The following is a 22,555-nucleotide window of genomic DNA, read 5'->3' as shown; positions in this document are numbered from 1 at the left end:
GAAAATACTTTTTTCTGCTCTCATAAACTAGGAATAGCTGCAGTCATTGTATAGTCCTCTTCAGGCTGCAATCAGACGGCCATAGATTCTCTCATGTGAGAAAATCGGGCTGATTCTGCTAATGATACTCTGATCAGAGTTTGACCTGAGTTTTAGCCGGGATGATCCGATTCTCTTGGATGTGGGAATTGAAGCACACTGTCAGGAGAAGATGAAGCACAAAATTCTTCCATCTTCTCAATTGTGCTCTGAAATCGGACTGCACTTGGATGTCATCTGACTGTAGTCCAATGATTTCAACGCACCTATAGACTTGATGTAATTCATTTTTTTCTTTCATACTGAATCGGCATGAGCAAAATAAGCGCTTGCCGGCACTGCCCCAAAGTGTAACGTTGGAGCGAGTACTATCTGATAAAATATTGGCTAGCCCTCGTCCGAATTATACACTGGTGTGAGCAAGCCCTCACTCCTTTTTTCTGGACTGCTAAATAATGGAGCCAAGGACCCGCTTGATCATTCGGATCGAAAAAGGTTGTGCACCTCTGTATTAGCGGAATCCTACTTTCCACACTTCTGGTGACATACAATATAGCACTGATGTGAATGCGTCTAGCCAAACAGGGTATGTCAATTGAAAAAAATCCCAATTTATTCCAAATGTATTCCTGTTCTGTGTAATGCTTAATGATATAAAGTGTTCTTCGCTTCTTTTTTGTTCCCTAACTGAATTATGACTATCGACTTTCAGGCAGTGCCGTGGCCTCGGTGGCTGTGGATCCTAGTGGGCGGCTGCTAGCCACAGGACAGGAGGACTCTAGCTGTATGCTGTATGACATCAGAGGAGGCCGAATGGTACAGAGCTATCATCCACACACCAGCGATGTGCGCTCCGTCCGCTTCTCCCCAGGAGCACATTACCTGCTCACTGGTTCTTATGACATGAGGATTAAAGTCACAGATCTACAAGGTATGTTCTGTATTACTGACGTGAACATTGGGTTAAGGAATTGCCTCCTGGCTGCAAATGAAATCTCTATGGGATCTCACATAAAGAAATACTCATTTCAAAATATTCACACATGGAAATAAAGCCTTATTCAGACGTCAGTATTTTGGTCAGAAATGCCAAAAACTAGGAGTGGGTCCAACCGATTTCCATAATGGCTTTCTCTCTGTAGCTTCCTTTCAAAGTTTTGGTTTAGAAATACTGATGCAATCAAATGATGCATCGAATCTGTCAGGGGCAGTGTATGATACAGGGGTCCACGGAGCCTGATCTGGGTGGTCATGTGTGGCTTGCCATTCTGCTATCTACAACAAGCTCACGTTATTACTCGTATATCACCAGCAGGGTCACTTACGATGTAGCGTTTGATTTTATCTAAATGAGGCATCCCTAACTACAGTAGGTGAATAGATGGATGGACAATGCCCACAGTAGCCTGCATTATAAATAAAATGTCCAGGAACGAAAGTGGCTCTATCAAAGCACATTCATGTAATCAGGACTTTTTAACCCAATAATGACCATCAATTCACCTTTTTTACTGACTGTACCAAGCTGTTTATTTGGCCACTCATAACATTTCTGTTATCGCTCTGATTAATTGTCTTTTTTCAGCTTACTCCCTTCATGACCTATGACGTACTGATACATCATAGGCTGTGTCTCAGCCTTTAATGCTGGCTGTCACGCCGAGTTTGCATCTTTCTGATCAGCCGACACATGCCCCTAACTGCCACGGGTGGATTGGAGATCCACCCACTTCTGTTAACTAGTTAAATGCCACTGTCAATCTCTGATAGCGGGATTTAATACGTGCCGGCAGGGAGTGCGTCATTCTCCACTCCCATCTGTGGCCCGTAATGTGATCGCAAGGCGCCAATGGGTGGTGATGACATCAGCTGCATGACGGCGTTCAGAGGACCTTATCATTTCTGCTGCACTGCTCTGTACAGCACAAGCAATTTGGATGATAGCAGCATCAAGTCCCCAAGGGAATGTAAATACAGTAAGGCAAACACCAGTCCATATCACCCTCATTTTGCCCCATTGAAAACAAAACAATAAAAAATACACGTTTGGTATCGCCACTTTCAGAAACGTGCAATCTATCAAAATATAAAAGAAACTAATATGATCGGTAAAAGGTGCAATGAAGAAAAAAATAAAAACACAAGAATTAAGTTTTTGGGCCCCTGCAACATTGCAATATTAGGTGATCAAAACTTTGCATCGCAAAAAAAAAAGAAGGGAATTTTGTTTACTTACCGTAAATTCCTTTTCTTCTAGCTCCAATTGGGAGACCCAGACAGTGGGTGTATAGCTACTGCCTCTGGAGGCCGCACAAAGAACTACACTTAAAAGTGTAAGGCCCCTCCCCTTCTGGCTATACACCCTCCCGTAGGAGTACGGATTCCTCAGTTTTAGTACCAAAGCAAGGAGGAGGAAAGCCAAAAACAGTTTCAAAAACAAATTCAATCCGATAACAAGATCGGAGAACTTAAGAAACAACATGAACAACATGTGCACCCGAAAAACGAAACCCTAAGAACAAATAGGGCGGGTGCTGGGTCTCCCAATTGGAGCTAGAAGAAAAGGAATTTACGGTAAGTAAACAAAATTCCCTTCTTCTTTTTCGCTCCTAATTGGGAGACCCAGACAGTGGGACGTCCAAAAGCAGTCCCTGGGTGGGTAAAAAGATACCACATGAACGGGCTGTCAGACAGCCCTTTCCTACAGGTGGGCCACCGCCGCCTGAAGGACCTGTCTACCTAGGCTGGCATCTGCCGAACCGTAGGTATGCACTTGATAGTGTTTGGTAAACGTGTGCAGACTCGACCAGGTAGCCGCCTGGCACACCTGCTGAGCCGTAGCCTGATGCCGCAATGCCCAGGACGCACCAACGGCTCTGGTAGAATGGGCCTTCAGTCCAGATGGAATCGGAAGCCCAGCAGAACGGTATGTGTGAAGAATTGGTTCCTTGATCCACCGCGCCAGGGTGGATTTGGAAGCTTGCGATCCCTTATGCTGACCAGCGACTAGGACAAAGAGCGCATCAGAACGGCGTAGAGACGCCGTGCGAGAAATGTAAATCCTGAGTGCTCTCACCAGGTCCAACAGATGTAAACCTTTTTCAAATTGGTGAACTGGATGCGGACACAAAGATGGCAAAGTGATATCCTGATTGAGATGAAAGGAAGAAACCACCTTGGGAGAAAACTCTGGAATTGGACGCAGTACTACCTTGTCTTGGTGAAACACCAGGAAGGGAGATTTGCAAGATAACGCCGCTAGCTCGGACACTCTTCGAAGAGACGTGACCGCCACAAGAAAAACTACTTTTTGTGAAAGCCGAGAAAGGGAAACCTCTTTCAAAGGCTCGAAAGGCGGCTTCTGGAGAGCAATGAGAACCTTGTTCAGATCCCAGGGTTCCAATGGCCGTCTGTAAGGAGGAACGATATGACAAACTCCTTGGAGAAACGTGCGTACTTTAGAAAGTCGTGCCAAGCGCTTCTGAAAGAATACGGATAGCGCGGAGACTTGACCCTTAAGAGAGCTAAGCGACAAACCTTTTTCCAACCCAGACTGCAGGAAGGAAAGAAAAATTGGCAATGCAAATGGCCAGGGAGAAAACCCTTGAGCCAAGCACCAAGCTAAGAATATCTTCCACGTCCTGTGATAGATCTTAGCTGAGGATGGTTTTCTAGCCTGTCTCATTGTGGCAACAACTTCATGAGATAAACCGGAGGCCGCTAGGATCCAGGACTCAATGGCCACACAGTCAGGTTCAGGGCCGCAGAATTCAGATTGAAAAACGGCCCTTGAGACAGCAAATCTGGACGGTCTGGTAGTGCCCACGGTTGGCCTACCGTGAGATGCCACAGATCCGGGTACCACGACCTTCTTGGCCAGTCTGGAGCGACGAGAATGGCTCGATGGCAGTCGGACCTGATTTTCCGGAGAACTCTGGGTAACAATGCTAGAGGTGGGAACACATAGGGGAGTCGGAATTGCGACCAATCCTGAACCAAGGCGTCTGCCGCCAGCGCTCGGTGATCGTGAGACCGTGCCATGAAAACTGGGACCTTGTTGTTGTGCCGTGACGCCATCAGATCGACGTCCGGCGTCCCCCAGCGGCAACAGATCTGCTGAAACACGTCCGGGTGAAGGGACCATTCTCCTGCGTCCATGCCCTGGCGACTGAGAAAGTCTGCTTCCCAGTTTTCCACGCCTGGGATGTGAACTGCGGATATGGTGGACGCTTTGCTTTCCACCCACGTCAAAATCCGCCGGACTTCCTGAAAGGCTTGGCGACTGCGTGTTCCCCCTTGGTGGTTGATGTACGCCACCGCCGTGGAATTGTCCGACTGAATCCGAATCTGCTTGCCTTCCAGCCATTGTTGGAAGGCTCGCAGAGCAAGGTAGATTGCTCTGATTTCCAGAACATTGATCTGCAGGGTGGACTCTTCCTGAGTCCACGTCCCCTGAGCCCTGTGGTGGAGAAACACCGCTCCCCACCCTGATAGGCTCGCATCCGTCGTGACCACTGCCCAGGACGGAGGAAGGAACGACTTTCCCTGTGACAATGAGGTGGGGAGAAGCCACCAACGCAGAGAGTCCTTGGCAGTCTGAGAGAGGGAGACAGTCCTGTCGAGGGACGTCGACTTCCCGTCCCATTGGCGGAGAATGTCCCATTGTAGAGGGCGCAGATGAAACTGCGCGAACGGGACCGCCTCCATTGCTGCTACCATCTTTCCTAGGAAATGCATGAGGCGCCTCAGTGAGTGCGACTGGCTCTGAAGGAGAGATTGCACTCCTGTCCTTAGCGAACACTGCTTGTCCAGTGGAAGCTTCACTATCGCTGAGAGAGTATGAAACTCCATGCCAAGATAAGTCAGAGATTGGGTCGGGATGAGATGCGACTTTGGAAAGTTGATAATCCACCCGAAACTCTGGAGAGTGTCTAGTGCCACCTTCAGACTGTGTTGGCATGCCTCTTGAGAGGGTGCCTTTATAAGCAGGTCGTCTAGATACGGGATGACCGAGTGGCCCTGCGAGTGCAGAACAGCTACTACTGCTGCCATGACCTTGGTGAAGACCCGGGGGGCTGTTGCCAGACCGAAAGGTAACGCTACGAACTGCAGGTGTTCGTCGTGTATGACGAAGCGTAGGAAACGCTGATGGTCTGGCGCAATCGGCACGTGGAGATACGCATCTTTGATATCTATTGATGCTAGAAAATCTCCTTGAGACATTGAGGCTATGACGGAGCGTAGGGATTCCATCCGGAACCTCCTGACTTTTACGTGTCTGTTGAGCAACTTTAGATCCAGGACGGGTCGATACGATCCGTCCTTTTTTGGGACTACAAACAGATTGGAGTAAAAACCGTGACCTTGTTCCTGAAGAGGGACGGAGATCACCACTCCTTCCGCCTTTAGAGCGGCCACCGCCTGCAACAGAGCATCGGCTCGGTCTGGTGGTGGAGACGTTGTGAAGAAACGAGTTGGCGGACGAGAACTGAACTCTATCCTGTACCCGTGAGACAGAATATCCCTCACCCAACGGTCTTTGACGCGTGACAGCCAAATGTCGCCAAAGTGGGAAAGCCTCCCACCGACCGAGGGTGTGGGAATCGGAGACTGCAAGTCAGGAGGACGCCGTCTTGGCAACGGTTCCTCCGGCTGTCCTTTTTGGGCGTGACTGAGACCTCCAAGAATCTGAGCGTCTCTGGTCTTTTTGAGTCTTTTTTGACGAGGCGAATTGGGACCTGCCCGGTCCTCGAAAGGACCGATAACCAGACTGACCCTTCCTCTGTTGGGGTTTGTTTTGTCTGTGTTGCGGTAAGGATGAGTCCTTACCCTTGGAGTGTTTGATGATTTCATCCAAACGCTCTCCAAACAATCGGTCACGAGAAAAAGGCAAATTGGTTAAGCACTTCTTGGAATGAGAATCTGCTTTCCAATGTCTCAACCACAGGGCCCTACGCAAAACAACGGAGTTGGCTGACGCCACTGCCGTGCGGCTTGTAGCGTCAAGAACAGCATTAATCGCGTACGACGCGAATGCCGACATTTGCGAGGTCAATGGTGCTACCTGCGGGGCAAATGCACGTGTGACTGAGTCGACTTGCACAAGCCCGGCTGAGATAGCTTGGAGTGCCCATACGGCAGCAAAAGATGGCGCTAACGACGCTCCAATCGCTTCATAGATGGATTTCAGCCAGAGCTCCATCTGCCTGTCAGTGGCATCTTTAAGTGCCGCTCCATCTTCAACTGCAACCAAGGATCTAGCTGCAAGCCTGGAAATTGGAGGATCCACTTTTGGACACTGGGTCCAACCCTTGACCACCTCAGGGGGAAAAGGATAGCGTGTATCTTTAAGCCGTTTAGAAAAACGCCTTTCCGGATAAGCGTGGGGTTTCTGGATTGCGTCTCTAAAGTCAGCGTGGTCCAGAAAAGTGCTTAATGTACGCTTAGGATATCTGAAATGGATTTTCTCGTGCTGCGAAGCTGACTCCTCTGGTGGGGAAATATTTAACATCTTATTGATGGACGCTATAAGATCATTAACTATGGCGTCACCATCTGGTGTATCTAGATTGAGAGCGGTCCCAGGATCAGAATCCTGATCAGTGACGTCCGCTTCATCACCCATAGATTCATCTCGGTGGGATCCTGACCATTGAGATGAATGTGAAGGCCCCTCATAGCGAGCCCGCTTAGGTTGCCTGGGGCCATCGTCCGAGTCAGAGTCTTCACCCTGAGGTGTATGTGCCCGTCCCGGAGCTTGGAGGTAATTCAGCTGAGGGGGACCAGGGGGCAATGATTGCACAGTGTCCGTGGCCTGAAGTACAGGCCTAGCTCGCAATGCGTCAAGAATTTGTGACATAGTGAGAGACATTCTGTCAGCAAAAGCTGTAAACTCAGTTCCTGTCACCTGGACAGCATTCACAGGTGGTACACCCTGGGTCACGTCCAGCAGAGGTCCCGACTGTGCAAGCGCCGCAGGGGCCGAGCACTGCACACAATGGGGGTCAGTGGAGCCTGCCGGTAGAAAAGTCCCACATGCGGTACAGGAAGCATATAATGTCTGTGCCTTGGCACCCTTGCGTTTTGCGGACGACATGCTGTTGGCTCTCTGCAATGTGAGAGAGTCTATAGCCAAAGGGCGACAAGCGCTATGCAGTACAAAGTATTTGCAGGAACAAAATACTAAGATTACTACTGGCACAAGAGGGGGTGAGCCCAAAGGGCTGCTTACCGCCCGCTGAATAGCGGGTAAGAGGCGCAGAATTCCTTGTCTGGGTCTCCCCGGCTCCCCTCTGCAGCTCAGCGTGTCAGCAGGAATGGCTGCCGGCGTCTGTGGAGAGGGGCGGTCCGTGGGAGTTCCCAAACAAAAGTGCGGGAAACAGTGTCCCCTCTGTGCCTATTGTGAGGGCTGGAGTATGTAAAAACGACTCCAGCCCTCAGCGCTGATGCACTGACCAGCGTCCCGCCCCTCTCCTGACTGGCAGGTCCGGGGGCGGGAACGAACGGAAATAGGCCGCAAAAGCCGGGGACTCGAGTTATCAGCGCGGCCGCCGTAAAAGCGCGGCCCGCGCTGAAGTCCCCGGCACACCACAAGTGCCAGCCGCGCCGCAGTCCCAGCGGCCGGCGCGACCTTTTCCCAAAAGTGTGCCTGCTTCAGCGAAGCTGAATGAGGCTATGGCACAAGCGCCGCAGCGCTGATGTCCCCGGCGCACTACAACACCCAGCATGCTGCGGTGTGAGCGCCAAATGCACGGGGACACAGAGTACCTTGAGGAAGCAGGGCCATGTCCCTGATGTACTCCGCTCCATCCAGCATCTTCTCCAGGGGCTGTAGATGGAGCACGGTCTCAGTGCCTGGAGACCAGTAATCCCACTTCACCCAGAGCCCTGTAAAAAGGGATGGGGAAGGAATCAGCATGTGGGCTCCAGCCGCCGTACCCGCAATGGGTACCTCAACCTTACAAACACCTCCGACATACAGTGGGGTGAGAAGGGAGCATGCTGGGAGCCCTGTATGGGCCCTCTTTTCTTCCATCCGACATAGTCAGCAGCTGCTGCTGACTAAAAACAATGGAGCTATGCGTGCGTGTCTGACCTCCTGCGCACAAAGCTAAAACTGAGGAATCCGTACTCCTACGGGAGGGTGTATAGCCAGAAGGGGAGGGGCCTTACACTTTTAAGTGTAGTTCTTTGTGCGGCCTCCAGAGGCAGTAGCTATACACCCACTGTCTGGGTCTCCCAATTAGGAGCGAAAAAGAAAAAAGGATGCAGTCATCTCCACCGATCAGCTGTTCTCTGTCCCAGCAGCACCAGCAGACGGCCAGAAATGCTCAGTTCTGCAGCTGTCCCATCTTCTGATAGTGGCCGCAGTCGGGTATTGCACATCTGCCTCCTATTCAAATCAATAGAAGACAGACGTGCAGCACCCAGCCGCGGGCGCTATGGGAAGATGGAGCAGCTCTGGAACTGAGCATTTCTGGCTGCCTCCACCGGCACAGAGAACAGCTGATTGGTGTGGGTGCCGGGTGTCAAACCCCGACTAATCAGACATTGATGACCTATCCTAAGGATAGGCCAGCAATATTAAAGTAGTGGACAACCTCTTTAAATAACTGGAATTCCTAAACCCTTGCTCTAATTAGAACGTGAAAACCCTCAAATTAAAGCATGTTAACCCCGTATTGATTATATAACTTTATCATGATTATGTTTTGGTAAACAACTAAAATGCCAAAACTTGTCTGTGTCCAAACATTTCTGGCCCTGCCTGTATGGGCATGTATGAGGCTACAAGTTCAAGTCAGGAAGCTTGAACTGCTCTCAGCAACAAAGGCCTCGCTGAGCAACCATGGAGCTCCAGCACTGAGACCGGTACATGCCCCTGAGTCACTAATGACTTATCAAACAGACAATCCCTTTAACACCAATCTGTCACCATATTTCACAATACAAATTGTGTCCATTATTAATGGGAACCTGTCACATCCAGAAAGGCTATTTACCTGCAGGAGTAGTGGTAATCTACAGGTGAATAGCATCGAAATCCTGTTTATCCGGCTTACTGGAAGCGCGATCACGGAGATAATGACGTTATACCCGTCTGGTAGACGTTGCAGGGCCTGGTCACCGCTTACTCTCCAGCCCGCTGTAATCCCCCCGGGTCTGCTGTGTGTGCCGTGTCTGTGTGCGGAGCAGGCTGTCAGTCACTGTGCTGGGAGTGATTACAGTGCGCTTACTGGACAGTGAATGGTGACGGTAATGGTCCCCTGCACCACCCCAATAACTGGAAGCCAGTGGCTGCAGTGACAATAAAACTTAATTTCCTCCCTGTAGCCATGCTTCCAGTAAACAGATCACCACCAGGTCTGCAGGTAACTAGCATTTCTGGATGAGACCGGTTCCCTTTAAACAGTTCTGGTGAGGAACTGTTATACAGTTCTGATGGTGTGTTTACAAAGAAAAGGAATATCAAAATGACTGTGCAACCCTAATGTGAAACTTGGCACTTTCTCATTAATAGCATTGGGGGAAATAGAACTCTGTGTATACGACCTGCCTCTAGGAGCCTCGACACCAGGGGGAAAAAAGTGTTCGCTCTGCCTAGTGGACTATACCTGCTCCTCATATAGTAGGTAACTCTCTTTTTAAGCCTAGTGTCTATAAGATGCAGACACCACTTATTTCTCAGGTCAGCTGCACGTCCCCCCCCTATTTCCCGGTGATATAGATGTCCCACACTCTAGGTGTCTCCTCAGATAGGTGTCAGACCGTGCACTCCACAGTAGTGCACCTTCACTGGTTAGCCATCCTCCATGTCGGCTGCTACAGCAGACTGCTTGTGTCCCCACAATCTGTGCAAGGTCCCCAAAGTTTTGTCCCTGGAAACATGTTGGATTCAAGACTATAGTTCCTTCAAAATCCCTTACTCCCTGCTTGGTCTATTACTCTTCTCTACATTTTCCATGAGCTTGCTAAAGTCTTTCCACTGGGGGGGGGTCTTCCTCCTCTTTATTTGCCTAACGATCCTTACTCCAAGGTTCATTGTTTTACAACCTCTTAACGGTTTCATTTATATTTTTTACAGCTGTTTCTCTGCGTCTTTTTGTGTCAGGCACAACTCCTATGTAGGTACAGAAACCAGCTGCTGCTCCATCTGCTGGAGTAAAACCAGCAGTAAATGCAATATTGGAAGCGATATGCGGATAAATCTGCTGCGCTGCTTGTTAAGAAGATATCTAATGGAGATGGTGGTGTTCAACAGAAGAGTACCTTTGTTAATTCTATGCATTTCAAAGTTGAAAAAACTCCTTCATCAGGAGGAGGCTGCAATATCTTCTTGACCAGCAGTGCAGGAGATTAATCCGTATATGCCTTTCCACTATTACATTTTCCGGGTCTTCGGCACTTTTTGCATTGTTGCAGGGGATTTTTTTTTGTGTTTACAGAGCTCCCTTGGTCCTTCTCTTACCCCCTGACTGGTGGCCTTTCTGCTGGTTAGCCTTGGCTTTTCTCATGTATAGGCCACAAACTTTGCTCAGGCCCTAGGATGAACTGGTACCTTCCATAACCTGCCTGGATCAGGGTGAGGGAGGGTATGTTGGAGAGCAGGCCTTTTCTCTCTTTTAATGGGGGTTTCTGTGATTAACCCCGGAATACCCAGAATACTTCATTGTACATTGAAAATGCTTTTCAATCTACATTCTGTCTATATTATCGTTCCGTTTTTTTCTTATTTGCAACTTTATGTGCTTTTACTGCTTCTCACTGTGCCCTCGCATCACAGCACTGCCACTGCTCCTCAGGGCGTTCTTTCTTCTGAGATGTTGTCGGAGATCAGGGGCAGTGGTGTGCGTTCTTACTGTGTATGCATGCCAGGCCCCTTGAAATACATTTTTAGGTCCCCGGAGAACCCATTTAAGCACTTTTTTCCTTTATTTACGTGAAGATGGCCCTTTTTTCTTTTTTCAATACTACAGACATCCTTGCTTCCTTTTTTCTCCTGTCTTTCCAAAACCCTTCGGAAACATCCAGACAAGGATAAATGCACCACACCTTTCCAAGGAAGCAGTTTCCTTATGGTGGCACTGCTCGCAACAGTTTTCATTTAACAACCATGGAAATTTTGATGATATTGTCAAAGAATGGAAACACCTGGATAGACACAACCCTTCCTCAAGGAGATTTGAGTGCCTCTTCCAATTTTGTGAGAAAAATTAGTTACCAAAAGCTCTATGTTTTCCCCCATGGATCTAAAAGTATACCGTCTCTAAAGCAACAACCTTGCACTTTACTGATGTGGCGTCCCTTTGACTCCCTCATAAAGTGGACTGTTCAGTAGCGATATCCATCTTACATCTGCATTTGCAGCATCATGAGTCAGCAAGGCCTTTATAGTCAAGGCTAAGCATCTTCAGAGTTTGTTGCAAGGCATCTCAAGGGCCTTCTCAATTGCTGGATGCCTCAAAATATCTTGGCAAAGCTTCCCTTGTGTGAGAACAACTTGCGGCCTCCACTGCAGTCAATTCCTGGCTGTCGTCAATCCACTTAAATCCTGGTCCAATGAGCGAACTTCCAAAAGGCCCTCACTGGACTCCCCTTCACAGTGGAGGGGTTCTTTGGAGACTGCTTAGAAGATATCATCAAGGACGAGACTGGTGGCGGGAGTGCTCTGCTTCCACAGAACTGTAGATGCTCTCCTGAATCTAGGCGGTCACAAAAGTTTAACTCTGTTCGTGATTCCTCTTCCTGTGGAGACAAGTTCGCCCTATCTTTCCCATGCCATGTAGCCCTAATTCATCCCTAAGCCATTCTGGCATGCCAGCCCAAGACCATAAACCTATGAACTACCACGTCTTCCCTACTTGAATCACCTACCTGGGTGGGGGATGACATTGCTCCTTCTGGGAGACCTGGATCGCTCATGCCTGTGTTAAGAATGTGGTATCTCTGGGCTACAAGATCAGCTTTGACTCCCTACCCCCAAACATGTTTTTTCCATCATTCCCCCAAAAGCGTTGCCTGGTGCGCTTGCCTTCTTCCAAGCCATGTACGACCTTCTGCTCCAAAGAGTCATTGTTCCTGTTCCAGACACAGAACCATTCCAGGAATACTGTTCACAGTTCAAGAAGGATGGCTTGGTCAGACCTATACTGGACTTGAAAATGCTCAAACAGATTTTGCATTGAATCCTTGTAATCTGTGATGTTCAGAAGACATATTTTTAAATCCCCATCACCAAGTCACACCAACATTTGCTTCACTGACTGATCTTTTCACTTTGTTTGTCACATTTCCCTTTGGACAAGTCACAGCTCTCAAGGTCTTCGCCAAGGTGCTCGATCTCCTAATGGCGATTCTTTGTGCCTGAGGGGTTGCAGTCATAGCTTAGCTGGGCCATCTTTTGGTGAACGCACCATGCAGTGTCTAGATCTAATCAGGGCCATTAGGACTTATCTTTGCGCAAACCTACTGATGTTCCGATTTCTCTTTTCATGATCCCTGACTAGCAATGTAAGGGCCTATCAGCCTTAAATCCAACCATTTCCAAATGGATCAGGTCAGCTATTGTGGAAGCCTATAAGGCCACTGGCAAATCTCCACCCTTTTGGGTAACCCCTAATTACACAAGGATGATCAGGCCTCTGTCTCTCAGGTATGCAAGGCCATCACCTGGGCATCGGTTCACATCTTTGTTAAACTCTACAAAATCCACTCTGGTTTCTGCCTATGCCAGGTTAGGTAGAAAGGCACCGCCCATCGTCTTCTGTTAGGCGATCCAAATGGTTGGCTGCTATTTTTTCTCACCCATTGGGACTGCTCTGTAATGTCTGTAACTACCAATGCTATTAACAAGAAAATTAGATTTTTTTACTTACTGTAACATTTGTTTCGCATTCAATATTTTGGAGGACACCGCTCCCACCCTTTTCCTGTTCTTTAGTCTAAGTGACTTCTGGTTGCCTGTGGTCTATATTGGTTTCCTGCCGGGGTTCAGGTCATGTTTTATTTTTGGTTGTTTAGGTTATAGAATTTTTACTGGTTTTCAGCATTCTCTCCTACTATTTTTGACACTAAACTGAGCTCTCTAGTGTCTGAGGTTAGGGGATAGCCAACCAGGTGGAGACAACATTATTTTTTTTTTTTCCATCAAATGTCGAGCCTCCTAGTGGCAGGGCATATACTCATGGTCTTGTGTCCCTCAATGTATTCAATGAGAAAGGGATTTTACAGTAAGTACAAAAAAACTATTTTATGGTTCTTGCTATAGCTTGAGCAACTTCTTATTTTAACATCAGGCAGGTAACTTTTTAAAAAGGAAAAGGATTATAGTGCCATTCTGTAATGGATTTTCAATGTAAGTACAACAGCCTCATTGGATCTAATAGCCTCTCAATACATTTTTTTAAGTCAGCTAAAACGTCTGATTTTGAAAGTACTGGCGAAACAACTACCGTGTTTCCATGAAAATAAGACACTGTCTGGCATTTCCCCCCACCCCCCCGCCCAAAAAAAAATGTGCTAGGGCTTATTTTCGGGGTAGGGCTTATTTTTGCAGAAACACAGGTTGGGATAAGAATCATACTTACCAGACCTCGGACATATGCTTCGCTCCTAGGTCCCCCTGCGATTCACAGCAAGTGCTCCTAGCAGGTCCCTGTGTGCTCCACAGTGGTTCACCACTGCTTTCAGCTGGTACTCTCACTCATATATACACACACACACACACACACACACACACACACACACACACACACACACACACTAGATTGCAGAAACATCACACACAGAAACATCCGGTGGTACCATACTGCTGCCGGCCGGAAGCACTGTGGACGCAAAGACCTGCGGTGGAACACATTGATGCATTCCACTGCAGGTCCTCAATGCATTCTACCGCAGGTCCTCACCTTTCACAGCGTCCCGTTTCGGGTTTGGTGAGTGATTGCAAGGTCTGTCTTCTCATTTTTTTGGGGATGTCTGCTTTCTTTAATGAAGTATCTTGCAGTTTTCTTTAACAAAAAGGTTAAAGAATCCTAACAAAAGGTGCATAGACACTTCATTATTGAACCGCAACTAGGGCTTATTTTTGGGGTAGGGCTTATATTTAAGCGTTACTCTGAAAAGGCAGAAAATTCCTGCTAGGGCTTATTTTTGAGGTAGGGTGTAGTTTTGGGGAAACTGTATATTGAGGCCTTTGAACACTTCCCCAACAGAAGTTGTTGGGGTCAAAAGTGATCTCTGAAATGATGGTCTTGTATCTTTACACCCATGTATGTTTTTGGTTCATGATTGGAAAAGTGACAATTCCTTATGGATTTTATGCCTTGAGTATCTGAAGATTATTTCATGTAACTTGTTTCAGCTCTAACTTTTTTACTTCTCCACAGGTGATCTTACAAAACCTCTTCCAATCATTGAAGTCGGCGAGCACAAGGACAAGGTGATCCAGTGTCGGTGGCATACACAAGATCTGTCCTTTTTGTCGTCTTCTGCAGACAGAACTGTATCATTGTGGGCTTACAATGCTTAATAAGAGACTTCAGAATTTAGGTCGACTTTCACTAGAAGACCCATTTGGCTTCTCCTATTTGGCCTCCATTATCACGGTTTAAAGTTAACCCTCTAGGCTCTGAGAGGTTGGTTAGTAAACGCCTGCAAACAAAAATCAATCTAGAATTAAATCATAGATGCATCATGCTGTAGTAGTGCAGGGGAACGGGGGCAAAAAGAAGGAAAATCAGGCTGCCACAAGCCTCAGGTTAGTCAAAGCTAAAGGTCATTTAATATATATACATGTATATATTAGTTTTTTTTCTCCTGCTTTGTCAGTACGTGAGTGGGAATCCTGTTTTTTATGAGCACGCATATCAGCAGAAGAAAATGATTAGCCTATGCTAAAAACAAGCAGTAAGTAGCACTTTCAGAAGACGTTTTGCATCAAGACAAGTCGTTCCCTTCACACAAGTTTACTGTTTGTTTTTGCACTTTAATATTTACATTGCTCCCTACTATATCCAAGTGATTGGAGTAACGATAGCGAAATGTGCCAATATCATATGGAATTCCTTCAATTAAATGATTGCAACAAAGTACCAAAGACGTAAAAGGTTTACACCGCAGATTTAGCTATTTTTGTTGAAGTGGAGGTATGTGCCATTAAAGCGGATACTGTTCCGACCTTACATAGGGCAGCACAGTGTAATGAGGACAGTTGGGCTCTCCTGATAGCGAGAACAGCACAAAAATATTATGCCACTTGGCTAGTCCGAGAATACACAGGGCACATAACTGAGAAATGGGCAAAATCCTCATCTTCTTCCCGCCCTATGTGCGGTGATTGACAGGCTGCTGTGTGTGCAGATATACCATGGTAAGCCATCAGTCACTGCCTTGAAGGCCTGGGGAAGCAGGAGGACTCCCCTCATGAACACACCGGACTAATACACGATGTGTTAGGCGTATTCGCTGATGGCTTCTAGAAGTCACAGGGCTGATACTTTTACCATACAGAAGAGTGTACTTGTCTTCATACTACACTGCCTCTTCATAAAGCTGCATACTGTAATGAACAATCTGTTTTTTAGGGGGAAAGACAATAACGCTTCGCATTTTAACATCCAATCTCATCTTTTAACGCTGCTCCCCATTGTCTTTCCGGCCACAGCGCCTCTTGCCGATCAATAAGGGCGGGGGATTCAGGTAGCATTAAAAGGGAAGTGTCTGTGATAGGTAAAGTTAGTATGCATTTTTTCGGCTTTTTTTATAGCTAGCTGCATGTTCCTTTAAAAAAATCAGACATGGAAAATCCTTTTAAAGTAAAAATTCCAAGGGTAACATACGTGTCCTTCTCCGTTACAGACATTTCGGAATATTGGCTGTGGTTTTAAACCGCCACAATGTCCACTAATGATTATTTTAGCCACTCCAAGATGTGAGGAAGCGCAGCAAGGCTCAAATTTCTATAAGATGGTCTCATTGTTATTATTATTAGATGGCGGCTTTATTAATGCGAGAGACGCAGACGTGTGATAGTTATACCTCCCTGAATTACTAAATAATGGCAGTAATACCATTAAGAATTTCTTAGGGTATGTTCACACTTGGCGTTTTTGCAGCATTTTTTTCTGCTCTCAAAACTATCACTCTTGGCAGTAAATGCGCTGCGTAGAAAACACAGCAAATAGCTGCTTTTTTGCTATATTTTTCAGGGGGATTACATATGTGATTTGTCTACAGTACATATAAAGTTAGATTAATTCACCAAAAACATAGCACAAGTGTTTTGCTGTGTTTTTTTGCAGTGTCTTTGCACTCTTTCATTGCGTTTTATGAGTAAAAAAACCGCTGCAGTTCTCAAATTCAGTCAAGAACAAAACCGCATGGGGGGGGGGTCATCAGATTTTGGAAATTTCATAGCTTTTGCTGGTACTGTAAGCTGCTGGTTCTTTTCTGCAGAAAAAAATGCAGCAAAAAGACCCTTCAAAAACGGAATGTGTGAACACAGCCTTAGGTTAAGCTCCCACAATGAGTATTTGGTGAGTTTGAGGTTGCAGATTTTTTTGCACCGGTTATGTAAATCTGGTCGTTTGTATTTTTTCATTGTGTGTTTGAGTTTGCTTGCATTTTTATCCCATTTTTTACTCTACAGTTTTTCTCTTTTTGATATGTCATCTTTTAAATAAAGCTGCTTTTGTTTTTGATACTTATTGGTATTTGACTTTTGCCAAAACTTTATCACTACAGTCATGGGTTGGTTAGTGGAGACACACTAAAAACACATGCGTTTTTTACCTGCGTTTATTTGCACCTAATGCAATTCCACGGAGAAAATTTGCTCATAAAGTTCAGCGTATCAACAAGAGAAATTACCGTGTTGTGGTTTTCAAACATGTACCACAGGTCAGTTTATGCAGCGTAAAAGAAAGCGCAGCAGGCAGGAGATTTCTATAAATCCCATCCACTTTGCTGGAACTCGAAGATGCTACGTTTTTTGTTCAACAGAAATATAAAGTGACAAAACCTCACCAAAGGCTCATCGTGGGAGCTTGAATTTAGGGTAATACATGCTTCGTGAACAGAGCACTCAGGGCTCAAAGCTTGTAGCAGAAAATGCTTTCAAAAGTTGTCGAGTTTTGGCACAACTTGAAGTTGCGCTAAAATTTCGCCACTTATGGTATTCTCAATCCATAAGTGGGCAGAGATGGAGCAGAACGGGGGAGGGGGAGCAAGGGGGGGTTTGGAGACCACTGCTCGTCAAATTAATTACAAGCGGCCACATTCACTACGCTAAAAAATTTTATTCCCCTGAATGGAGCAGGATTAGTTGTGAGGATCGCACAGAAGATTCATGAAGAAGCATGACTCCTAGCACACTCTTGCATCGAGGCATGTGTTAACACCGGTCTTGATTAATAGGAGCCTCTGTGTTTCTGGATCTATAAATAAAATTTAACCAAAATATTTTTAACTTCCCCAATCCACTTTGTCATTCCTCCTGAAAACAGAGACCAGGATCCCTTCATTCAAGACATCTGAAGATCCCCTCTCGTTTTAACTGGACATTAATTTGGTGAAAGCCTTGTTCATCACATCATTTTTTAGCATATTTTAATTATTCAAATGCCTTATTGTGGCTTTATCTAGTACAGAGCTCATTTACATTTATTATTTTGTTCTTTGATCATGGAAAACCAGCAGCATCCACATACATCTTATCTCCTGAACCAGTTACTCCTCTCTTAATGCTTTATCAATACAGACATAAAAACCCCACTTAGTTTCTATATCAATGTTGCCATAAGCTGAGAATGAGGCCTTATAAAACAAACAAATTGCTCCATGTATCAAAACTAGTGAACTCAAGAACCGGAGTGGTTTCCATACCAACCGATTAGATTTAAACTTTTCTATTTGAAAATTAATGCAAAGATTCCGCAGGTTGCCATGGGCAACCCCATCTGGTCTTGTCTGCACCAGGTTTCATGCTGATGCCCTTTGTGTTCCACTTTTCTTTGGGATTTGCCATTCATTTCTCCACTAGGAACCATAATAATGTTTTCCAAATTCTTAGTTATAAGAACATTTCCTGGTGTAGGTTATTGTAATTTTTTTAAGGAGTATTCCATCCTATGCAGGTTGATCAGCTATCCAGTGGCTATGCGATACTGTTAGATCACGGTTTGGTGGCGCTGACCACATAACCACCACACAGGCTCAGACCCTGATGACTATAAATGAGCAGCCAGCTACCTGTAAGGTCATGTATTTGAATGGAGCAGCAAGGTCCATGTGTGACCTTCCTCTCCATTCAGCTCCCCTTAGTTGCTGTCTTGTGGCCAGGGGAGTATAGGAGGAAACCATTTCCATTCTGGCCATTACTGGGACCCACATTGATTTTTCAGTCATCACCTGGGACTTGTTTAGGCTGGACCATTCTTTCCATTGTGGCACACATGAAGGAACCATAACTGTTCTTTGGAAAATAAAGTAACGGTCATTATGGGGACAAATTTCATATAATCTAGAAGTAGCAGGGCAGTTAACGCATTCCCATCACTATATGGTCACTGATGGGATGGTTGTATAGTGCTGCACTAGCCCCCTGACGTCTAGTCCGGGCCTTTAGAAATCACAAGACTGTATCGTCGTCCTCAAGGTGACCGCATGTGAACAAACCTCATCCAAAGCAAATCAAGGCGCTCCACACTACTATATCGTGCTGTATGCTGACTTTCATTGTGGGTGAAATGCTGCTAGAATTATCCAGTGTTGATCTCGATGTTTTCCAGTTTTTATACACATACGGTAAATATATGCAACATAAGCCAGTTTTCCTCGCACACCCTCTGCTTCAATGGCCAGTAAGACTTCTCACTGGCAGTGATGGACCTTGTGATCTCACTTGTAACCTTCGGTGCCAGAAAGAGTATCGTCTACACGACTGCATGGCACATGAGCATGAAATCAGTTTCCCTATGTTTCTTTCTCAGAGCAACAACTAACCTGGCTATTAAGTCTTGCACTCGCGTGTCGTGTTAACTATTTTTCTATCATCCTGGTGGAAATCTAGCTTCAATATTGTATTCACTAATGTAAATGCTAATACTTCTGGACTATTCTGTTCATACTGTATATTTTTTTATGTTTGTTAAATTAAAAAAAAAAAAGCCTAAACGAGATTTAGGAATGTTTTTATTTATTTGATATGAAGTGGAATTCTTATTTTGTTCTTTTAACATACTACATTTTCTGTGCACTGTATGTATCTATTTTTTACCTATTGTTTAATGTGGAGATGTTTACTATGGAAGTGTAACTGTGCTGCAATATGAATAAAGAGATCCAAGATTCATCATTTCAGCTGGCTAATCTGCTTTATAGGGTAACTGTGCTCCAAAGTAACTGCTTAGAATAAGGTCCCCTTTGTATGTACATGATGAATAACTCCATTTCCGGTCATTATGTAACTTGTAAATGAAAGATATATATTCCTCGCTGGTATCACTGCCTTTTTTTGTATTGCACTTCTAACAAAAATAAAAATGTATCCATTGTTTGGAGCCGGAATATATATTTTTCATTTGGATGTTTGAACGGCCATGGCAGGACCGGTTTCCGTGCTCGGCATTTGTCAGGCGGAGGTGAGCTGGATCACATTTTGTTTGATTGTGACTTGTATTTTGCATTCTTACCAGTTTTCACCTCTGTAAATTGCAATCCACTGTTTGCTGGGATGAGTACATGAGTTGCAGTGCTTTCTCTCATGGACAGCACAGAGTCAGGGGTGCCTGCTCTCCCTTCACTTTTTAGCTCAGAAACAAAAGCTGAAACATAGAGACCATTATAGAGCAGAGCTGAGCTGTGTTGATCTGTATCAAGCTTTGATCGGAGTTAAAACACTTTTACAGAGCTCTGCACAATAATTTTCTGTGTTCCCTTCCCTGCTCCTCACTTCTTCCCTCTCCATAGAGTAAAATTGCCTAGTCCTGGAGGCAGGTGAAGAAGTGCCTAAGTGGGGAAGGAAGCAGATTTCGCTAAGATACATTATACTATTAATTTATGCAAAGTTTTTTGAAAGTACAGTTTTAACCCGTTCACTCCCAATCCTGTTTTCATGTTCCTGACCAGACTAGAAAGAATGTTTTTTTTTGAGGCAGTATATCAAATTTTAACTAGCAATCCTACCTTCATTAAATATTTAAAACATCAATTTTAATTAGATACTTTTTAAAAAATACAAAATAATTCCACACCGTGAGTGAATACACACAACCCACATAGACAAAAAATAAAAATTTTGGACACAATGAGGCCACAGTTGGGGACCTCCTTATATGCGGAGTTATTGTGGAATACTCAGTACTATATATCTAGATTAGTGTAAAAAATCTAAATACACCCTACACTAATCTGTCCGCTACCTGTCAATGGAGATATAACTTACGTTACACGCACCCTAAAGTTAAAGAGGTGCCCCCATTCCACGGCGGCTAACCCTTGGAAGCTGCCCCTAAACTCCCTTACTAGTGCAGATATAGGTAGTTTAGGTATATAAGTAATTATTCAATGGTCACTTATCATAAACATTCTTACGGCTGCTAACACAAATACAGTCCGCAAATGAGTCTACGGAAAAACTCATGAGGCCACAATTGGAGACCTCTTCATGTGCGGAGTTATTGTGGGAGACCTCAGTACTGTCTGTCAAAATCAGGGCAAAAAGGATCTAAATATACCCTACAACAGTCTGTCCGCTACCTATCAATGGAGATATAACTTTCGTTACACGCACCCTAAAGTTAAATAGGTGCCCCCATTCCACGGCGGCTGGCCCCTGAAAACTGCCCCTAAACTCCCTCACTAGTTCAGATAAAGGTAGTTCAGATATTTAAATAATTGTTCAAGATGATCACTTATCTTAAAAGTTCTCACAGCAGCTTTTCCACATAAGTATAGTCCGCAATAGGTCCAAAAGAAAACTCGACGCGTTTCCCCCCATTAGTGTATATTGGGGTTCATCAGGAGTTTAGAGGCACAATCGCCTGTGGAATAAATAATTCAATTACAAACCCTATCCCAAAAAGATACCTCTATACAGATGGAGGTTCCCCATATCTTATTACGTACCGTTCTGATGTTCAGCTGCACATGTGGCAGCAAGAGTCCCTCAAAGACGGTGCTTGTGGCAGACCAAGTCATGTCATGACCTGAAGCTCTTAAATACATTCCCTAATGGCAAAATACAACCCACCTGGATCTGGGCCGCCCACTCTCCATGGATACCTGGTTTGTTTATATGTCAGGGCACCCTGTTCCATCGGAGTCTCAAACAGACCGCCGACCGGGTGGTATCACATGATCGAGCATGTGACCACTCAGTCCTGCCCCCTTTTTCGTCATTCACTAAGTTAATATATTATCGTGAGTTATTTTATATTTGTAACCAGCCTATTCAGGCTGTCATTTACCTCCTCTGCTGATGCCATATCAATAGTCCTATTTTATATTCTCATAGTGGAGCGCTGTATGGTTTCAAGGATGAAACCGGCCGGGCGGTATCATGTGACCGGACATGTGACCGTCCGGTCCCGCCCCATTACGTCATCCACTATGATTACATTATGTCGTGAGATATTCTGTGCTTATAATCAGCCTGATCTGAATGATATTGACCTCCTTTGCTAGCGCTATATTCATACTCGTAATTTATACCATTATAGTGGGGCATTATAGAGTTTCCAAAGGGGCCGATCAGATGCTATCCCATAACCAAACATGTGACCGCCCAGTCCCACCCCATTATGTCATCAGTTGTAGAGATCTTATATCATAATTTATTTCATGATGGCGTTCGATCCAGGGCGATCAATATTGGCCTTCTCAGCTGTCTCTCAAACATTAATTATATTTTTCTGTTATTGGACTATAAATAAGTCGAGGGGCGGTGTCATTTGATCATCACATTACCACTTTTATCCCACCTCCCTCCATGTTCCCAACAATGCTCTCCAGATTCCTGTATTATGTCATAGGATATTACAGGGGCATTCAGCCCAGTCAGGTTACCAATGCCTTCCTCTACGATCGCTAAGTCCTATATTGTGTTTTTATTTTGTTTTTTTGTAATAGTGGAGCGCTGTATGCTCCACATCACATGACCGCTTCGTCCCGACTGCCTCCACCCCGTTAACAACACAGTATAGTTGCAATCAGAGCGAAGCAGTTCACATTAAAAATTACTTTCGTAAGGAAGCGCAGCACTGCCTCAGGGGTCAGCATTCTATATTAATCATCTGACAGTCATCATATCCCTATCAATGTTAATGTTATTGTTATAAAGGGTTAAATATTTCCATTATTTATTTATATTATGTCATATTATATTAATTTATATGTGGCATATTAGATAGCCAATCCTTTAGTTTTCATTTTAATCATAAGGAGAGATAGGGAAGGGGGGGGTGTGTTTGTAAGTAGGGGGAGGGGAAACCTGGGAAATATGCCATTTTTTATATAT

At 45.3% G+C, this 22,555-nt stretch overlaps 1 protein-coding gene across 2 annotated transcripts in view; it reads left to right on the top strand.

The window, feature by feature from the left end:
- The window catches only part of WDR47 (WD repeat domain 47), a 114,189-nt gene extending 94,793 nt beyond the window's left edge, over nucleotides 1–19,396 (top strand). For both annotated transcript variants that reach the window (XM_075322049.1, XM_075322050.1), the window contains exons 14-15: nucleotides 752–970; nucleotides 14,427–19,396. In XM_075322049.1, coding sequence (XP_075178164.1) covers nucleotides 752–970; nucleotides 14,427–14,569 — 362 coding nt within the window. In that variant the 3' untranslated portion in view covers nucleotides 14,570–19,396. The remainder of the gene's footprint in view (nucleotides 1–751; nucleotides 971–14,426) is intronic.
- The last annotated feature ends 3,159 nt before the right edge of the window (nucleotides 19,397–22,555 follow it).

The sequence above is a fragment of the Anomaloglossus baeobatrachus genome, chromosome 8, assembly GCF_048569485.1.
Source record: "Anomaloglossus baeobatrachus isolate aAnoBae1 chromosome 8, aAnoBae1.hap1, whole genome shotgun sequence".
In the NCBI taxonomy this organism is placed as follows: Eukaryota; Metazoa; Chordata; class Amphibia; order Anura; family Aromobatidae; genus Anomaloglossus; species Anomaloglossus baeobatrachus.
This window is presented reverse-complemented; position numbering and strand designations above follow the sequence as displayed.